The 7,869-nt window shown below is 39.7% G+C and overlaps 1 protein-coding gene across 1 annotated transcript in view; it reads right to left on the reverse strand.

Annotated features, from left to right (window-relative positions):
• The window catches only part of uts2r (urotensin 2 receptor), a 48,779-nt gene extending 41,567 nt beyond the window's left edge, over window positions 1-7,212 (reverse strand). The window contains exons 1-3 of the mRNA XM_079334238.1: window positions 6,708-7,212; window positions 4,318-5,033; window positions 1,949-2,327 (exon numbers count right to left, since the gene is read on the reverse strand). Of these exons, the coding sequence (XP_079190364.1) occupies window positions 1,950-2,327; window positions 4,318-5,031 (1,092 nt within the window). The 5' untranslated portion in view covers window positions 5,032-5,033; window positions 6,708-7,212 and the 3' untranslated portion in view covers window position 1,949. The remainder of the gene's footprint in view (window positions 1-1,948; window positions 2,328-4,317; window positions 5,034-6,707) is intronic.
• Window positions 7,213-7,869: the final 657 nt, after the last annotated feature.

The raw sequence follows: 7,869 nt of genomic DNA on the forward strand, positions 1-7,869 counted from the left end.
GTGTGTATGTGTGTGCCTCTTAATGCGGCCAGTATGGAATCATATTCTCTGCCCTTGTGAATTATTGCAGGTGTCACTCCGACATTGTTTTCCAAGGAAGGGGGCAGAAATAAATTACTCACTGCTACACTCCCTCTCTTCAAGCAGCCTTGGACATGCACCAACAAGGAAGCTCTGCCTGTTGAGCTCTGCCAATATATTAGCTGAGTGCAAAGCTATGAACAAAATTATAAATATTGGATTTTCCTTTTTTTATTGTGAGATGAAATGAAATTAAAATCAATATATCTTTGAATTTAAAAAGTGTCTGGATTTAATCTTTAAAAGCCTTAGTTATTAATTTTCAAAGATATCATTATTTTTAAGAAGAACAAAAAAAATAAAATAAGTCTTTCAGTTGTGTGCCAGCTGGCTTTTCGCAGCATGGCATTTATATGGTCTTGATGCCAAACTGTAAGTGGCACCCAACCCCCTTCCTGCTGTCCAGCCTTTGTTCCCCTCTGTTGCTCTATCATTCAGTCCTTTGTGACCCACATATAAAACCCATTTAATGTATCAAAAACTGATGGGGACTGGCAGACAAATACATAAATCCACACATAATATTTATGTGCTGAAAGAAGTGGGGCACCTGGCAATTGTGCAAAGCTGAGATATAATCAGACTTCATACAGATTCCAAACAGGAACTGCCTTGAATCAAGTAAGATGATTTATAGCCGATGAAATAATAAAGAATATGACACAAATAGAAATTGAATAAAGAACAGGACACCATAAAAAGGATATTTCAGGAAGTATGAGAAAGCAACTCTAAAGCTGCAATTTCAGATAATGAATATGCTGCATAGTTACAGAGTTCAAGAAGCTGTGCACTGACTGAAAAGGCTGTTTAAAGCACTAAACCTGGCTTACATTGTCCCTGCTCATCAGGTATTTTTGGTTGTTCCTGTTATAGTTCCTTTAATTTTGGTTCTCCAGTATGTGAGTTTTAAAAAAAAGTAAACCATGTTTTCTAAATGAATGTAATGTAGCTGTAAAAGCTGATGAATGTAAATTTAAAATGGATATTAGCCCTGTTAGAGCCTGAAATGTAACAATGACCCAAAATGTAACAATGACCCAAAATGTTAATGAAGTTATAAGTTATATAAAGTTATAATGTTCAGGTCGATGTACTGGCTCCGCCCCGCTGACTTCTCAGAAGGGAGAACTCCACAGCAGTTAAGCAACGCATCAATTTACCACAGAGCAATTTGAGCAGAACAGGAAGTCACACACAAACACAATATAAAACTTTGTCTCATTTGTGTTTCTTTTGCCTCTGTCTTAAGAACTTGTTATGAAGTAAAACTTTTGATCAAAATTTGTGTTTTGTCTTCAAAAAGACGAGTACTTTTTCCTCTTCAAGCATGAATTCATAACTCTCCCAATGTACATGAACTATGAGTGTGAGTCATTCATACATTTATTCCCCTTGAAGAAGAACATTCTGAATCTAGTTAACCGAAAAGGTTTTTAGAGGAATCGAAGTTGCTGTTAGGAAACTCTCGGAATTTCAGATGCAATGCAATATTTATTGTTTCTGAGCATGTTTCACCAGCTCTCCCAGTTCCATACATAAACACTGAGAGGCACCAGACGTCCCATATGGACATGAGTACCTCACATTACACGATGTTGCAAACACACATTATTTCAGAGGAGCACAAACTAAAGTGATCTGCAATCAGAAAACGTATGGCACTTTATTTAACTCTAACAATGTCAGTCCTTCAAAAAGTATCATATAGAAACGTAGGCAGTGTGCTGATTGCACATCGTTGCACCAAACTGCTGTTCGAAGCTGCGCTTTGGGAAACTATATGGAGATGTTTTGATTTTACCTTTACATTTTTTCATCAGCATCTACAACAAAATTATAACCAGATCATAAGATCAGCTCCTACCTTACAAACTGCTGTTATGTGCTCGCAGTGATGCCGTGTGTGTGAGCATAAAGCTCTCAGTGCACTGCTGACTGCTAGAAGATGGCGACCTGCGTGGCGAACGCTGGAAGCGGCTCCTTCTGTTGAAGTAGCTGCCAGCTGTCCAGGAGCGCTTGTGCTTCCTCAGGTAGTCCTTGTAGTTCTTGGTGAGCAGTGTGTAGAGAAAAGGGTTGATGCAGCTGTTGGAATACGTCAAACATGTGGTCAGATAGTTGATGTTTCGTTTGACTTTGGTGGACAGGGACATTGAAGGGTGGAACTGGCTCAGCAGCTGCCAGATCCAGAAGGGCAGGAAACAAGCCCAGAAGAGGAGCACGATAGTGAATATCAGGTACAGCACCTTGAAGGGTTTCAAAGAGAAAAAGCATTATAAGCAACATTGATCAACAGAACTGTGCGATAATGTCCAATGCCTGCCTACAGTAACGTTATCATCTGGGTGAAAACATGACCAGATTAACTGGATGCACATATATCATTGATTATAAGATGACATGAACCAATCTAAATGGAGTTGCCATGCCCAGATCAATCCAATTTTGATTTATTGAGGCTATTTTAGAAAATAGGGCTACACTTTGCTCGTATATCCATAAACTAATCCAACAATAATAATGATTTATGTCACAAACCTTGTTCTATGAACAGGGCTTAGACCTTTCAGAGCAGCACTAATGGTTTTTAGCACTTGTCTAGCACAATAAATTTGTTTGATGATCTTCTACAGACATACACGTCCAGCTTTTTCAAATCTATTAAACCTGCCCTCGTTGTGGGTTAATCTCTGATCATTTAACTCCAGTGATCCATTCTTTGAAAGCCAAGAAGCGCTCTGTATACCCTGCCGATTTTCCTCCAACTTAATCACTGCAAGTGTTCAACTGCAACACACAACGTAAGGAGACTATTAATTATTCCTGTTCCATTACCAACACTTCTAAAGTTGGTCTGCATATTCCCCATGCTTTTAGTAACACATATTATATATTCTATTTTCAGTCTTTAACACGATTGAAGGGCAGCATTTGCCACATAGTTTTTTTACACTGATAAGAAATCAAATGAAGCTCTCTTAGTCCCTGCTATGAAAGCAAATTGGAAAAGGATGTTTCTCTGCATGAGCAGGAAGCGAGAATGGAATAGAATAAAGGAAAACCTGCAGCACCAGAGAGAGGGTTGATAATGGAATGCTTCAAGCCAAGAATGTTCAGCACATCGCATACTCTTAAAAAGCAACTTTTTAGCTTTCATTGTGACAGTGTTGCTGGCAAAGCCTTCAAATAAAGACTTGTAAACGAGTTTTGAGACTGAATGTCACAAGCCTGCGAGTCACAGGATAAGACCTTTACTACAGGGATCAGAACACTCAGTGAATAGTGTGACTAAATCATGAGCTTGGTGGTCAAATACATATATGAATGTCTAACTCCCTGCCCATTCAATAGCTTCCACAAGATAGATGTGTCTGAATCAATCACCAGCTTAGTTGCAGACCTGGTGAAAAAAAAACTGAGAGACACAGTAGCCTATAGGTTACATCTTCACAACAAAAAAGAAATAACTGGGTCTCAGATTGTTTAAATGACTTATTCCCTTTGAAAAAGTCCACAGAGGTAGGATGGAGGAAGATTTTCACTTAAATATCCTCCTCTACTTAGGAAAATGTTTCCAGTGTGTACACTTAACAAAATGTCTAATACAGAATTCCAAGGTCAGTAAACGTAATTTGTCCATAGAAAATTGTAACAACGGCAAAAGCAGGGGTATGTCCAGAGGGGTGGCACTCTTTAGATCTGACCAGTCAACACTCCTACACTATGATTGGCTCCTTTATTGCAACAAGCTGCTAGTAGCTTTCTGTGACTATTCATATACAGTACATCTCCCTTTAGAGTCCTTAAAGAATTATGTTAAGATACATTTGCTTTCAAACTGTTGATTTAATTTTTTTATTTAAAGTTTATTTTGCTGGAATTTTCATCTTCATTTGATAGGAGATGTTGGGAGTGATAGCCTCTATTTGTGGGACGCCTGCTCTATCAATTGAGGTAATTTGAGCAGTTAGTTGCCTTGTAGGAGCTGGTGTCCCTGTCAAACAAACCCCGACACATTCCTGCTGGGAGGACACCAGTTGTTATCCTTCATATTAGGCTATCACTTGTATATTGTTCTTTAATGCTTTAGGTGCTTCGGTTCTGTTTGCAGTAGAGTTGTCATTACGTAGACATATGTTTTAGGATGAGATGCAGAGCAAAAATACTATAGATGACTTTGTCTGAAAAAGAGCAACTTGAACAACTTTAAACCAAACTTAGGTGTTATGCACTTACCTTTTGATTGGGAAGTTTCTTTGTCTGTTTGAAGGTCTCCGTCTGTGAAACCCAATAAGTGCGCGCAAGTTGGATGTAGAGATAGCATATAATCAGTCCTGGAGCGACAATGCTAGTGCAAAACAGGAAGGATATGTAAACTTTGTAGGAGAGTGGTGACAACGTTGTTTGACACATAGCCTTGTTGCCCAATGTCATCAGCTGAATTTTTACGATCATCGGTAGGGCAAGGATGAGAGATGCAACCCAAACCAGCAGAGCAATGGCCTTCCGGTAACTTTTAGACCGCTTGACTGTGTCCAGTGGCTTGAGCACAGCAAAGTAGCGCTCAGTGCTCATGATTGTTAGCGTGAAGATACTAGCATGCATGGTCAGGAAGTCCATGCTGATGAGAATTCGACACCCTGCATCTCCAAAGTACCACCCTTGAAGAAAGTGAGTGCAGACTACAAAGGGTATGGTAAGAAGATAGAGCAGATCTGCCAGAGCTAAGTTTATGATGTAGATGTACATAGAGGCAGCAGTCCTCATGGAATGACACATGACCACCAAGGTATAGATGTTTCCTGAGACTCCAACAAAACACATGATGGAGAGGATAGTTCCAATGGTAAAGGTGGCAGCTGAGTCCTCGTGCATGTTTAGAGGTGGGTCAGTGGCATTGGCACCCCTTTCCACGAGGACTCCTACAGGTTCCATGGACACAGTGGTCATATCTGGATGCATGGGAATAGAAATAAAAAAAGGGTTAGGATGAGCAGAAAAAAGAGCATTTGGCGATCATCCTTTGCCTTTTGCTTTGGATTGGTCCTTTGACTGTCATAAAATTCTATGGGATCTTTCTGTAAAAGTAAGGGAAACTATACTGGCCTGTTTCTTTTCACTCCTAATCTTCATTGTCATGAAATAAGTCACAAAGGAGGTACTTAATTAGTTCGCTTTCAATGCAAAGCTTCTTTTCAGGCACCGTTTCAAGTTCAGTGAAATCTGCATCTTTTATTTGAAATGGCTTTGACTGCTTTCACATGAGCAAGTTTCTCAACAGGAAATAAAATCCCTGATCACTCAATGCCCTGAAATATTCTCAGAGAGAAATCTGAACTCATGTCATGTCATGTTCCATTCATTTCTTTTCAAAGTGCGTCGCCAGTTTAAAAACAAGACAAAGTTAGGTTTCGAGGAAAAAACTCAATTCAATTTATTTGTTATTACAAAGCACTTTACACACAACACAATTGATCCAATGGGCTGAAGAGCGCAGCTAAAAACAAAAAACAAAGCATTAGAAAGAAATAGATAACAACAACATAACAAGACATAACTATTTAAGTAGAGAGTTCCAAAAAAAGACAAACATGCAATACCTCCACATTACGATGAAGGACAAGTAAAGCAAAGAGCATTTGGGACAGTTACGCTGCGCATTCATAGCATTGCTACCCAATGCCCCTGTGCCTGCATATCAGTAGGTTATGGAAAACTTTTCTGATTGACAAGGAGTCTGGACCAGGGGTTGACTACACATCCCAGACATGCACTGTACATGCTTTGGCAGATAGATATACAATGTAAGTTATTAAATCATTAATTTTCTTACAATAAAATGATTAGGTTGACCGAAGGAATGACAACTGTAGCGGAGCATCTGTGTCATTGATTGTTGTCAAGATGTTAAGAACAGATGAACAAACCTCTAAACGAATTGTCCACCTCAACCTCTTTAAGAGTAATATTTGAAACCATGAAGTATCTTCAGAGGTCATGAGGAATACAAAGGCTGTACAGTGGAAGAAGTAGTCATCTTTTATAGTAAAAGTAGCAAAGCTCGTAAAAGTAAAATGAGAAAAAGACCTGCATTCAAAATCTAATTTAAGCTCAAATACAATAAATGTTGGAACCAAAATATATTTAAAGTTACACACAACAAATGTGCAAAAAGCCGTATTCAGACTCTTTCTACAATCATGCATAATTTATTCTTTTTGAGTATTGATATACATCAACAGAATGTCAGAGTGCTGATGATGAAATGTCTCCTCACTCTCTTGAGTGTTACAGCCAGAATGAGGCAAGTTTTTCCTATCGTCTGAACAAATAGATCCCAATGTGTCAGGGATTACGTAGCTATTGAAGGAACACAGACAACTAAAATTCACCTGTAGTCAATTACCAAGTGTTTGAGATCAGTGATTAATTGAGAAAGTAATCACAATACATACAGTATATGCTATGTTTTCCCAAAAATAAGGATTAATACCACACTTGGGATTATAATTGACCTGTTATATGTGCTGTGTGAGGCACCACAACCCTCAGTATACACCAGTTAATATGAACAATTACAAATGTATCTGGGCATGCAAATGCATCACAATATATATAAGTCTTACCTGGACTGCCTCCCAGGACAGAAGGGTTCAACACTCAGCTGCTTTTCCATCAACCATGCTTTGTTTCACTTTGCACCCCCAAACTTCACACTTGCTGCAAAAATTTCACACTCCATAAAAGTCCCAACTGTCTTACAGAGTATCGAGAGGTGAAGCACGCAGGTGGAACAAAAGAAAAAAAAATCTATATCCTGCAGTCTCAAGGGGGGAATAACCAAAATGAGTCATCCACTACAACACAAATCTGTCCATTGTAGAGCACTCTTTGAACAAGCAATCCAATCCAAAGTGATTGGAAAAGGGAGAAAGGTGCCCTGATAGCAGCCTTAAAAGTTCTTTTCCATTGCCTTTACACCTCTTTAGCTTCTATATGCTAGATGTCAGCTCGGACATGGAGAGCAGAGATGTTTAATGTAGCAGGAATACAAAAAAAAAAGGAAGCGAACGTCACTGAAGTGATGATGAAAAATGACGGCCACATTAAACTACAGCTTGTTACGGCGGAGAATCCTCTCTTTGACTGAGAGAGCTTAGGAGAGAGAGAGGGAGCCGGAGTGTAGAGAGAGGCGAGAGAGGGGAGGGAGGGAGGGAGAGAGAGAGAGAGAGAGAGAGAGAGAGAGAGAGAGGGTTAGACAGGAACACGCTGATAGTGAGGCACTCTTGTTTAGAAGCCTTAAGTGGGGGGGGGGGGGGGGGGGGGGGGCAGCAGGCAAGAGAGGTATGCAGGAAATGTGTGTTGCCGCTCTCGCTCTCTCTCTACTCTAACCTCTGTGCCATCTATTTCCATGCGACTGGGTGTGTGCCACAAACTGACTTGAGACACGTTACACACATGGCAAATAAATCAATATAAAAAAAGACAGCCAACACTGCCCAATTGGTCTAGTGTCAAAGCTCCAGGGTGCACTATTTAAAATGGATAGTGTCAGGGTCTATGTCAGTTACAACTGTGGGATCTCTCCTTAGCGCAGTTATTAAACATTATCTACTGCAAACAGGGGGTTTGGGGTGGGCATACTGAATCTGAGTTTTCTGAAAATGAATGAGGTATTTTGCATCCGGAAGGTGATTCATGTAATACAACATTCATTTGGTCAAGCTGTTTAGTTTATTCAGACTAACAAGTCGTTGACAAAATGTCACTGAAGAAGAATGCACATGT

Source organism: Symphodus melops, assembly GCF_947650265.1.
Source record: "Symphodus melops genome assembly, chromosome: 21".
In the NCBI taxonomy this organism is placed as follows: Eukaryota; Metazoa; Chordata; class Actinopteri; order Labriformes; family Labridae; genus Symphodus; species Symphodus melops.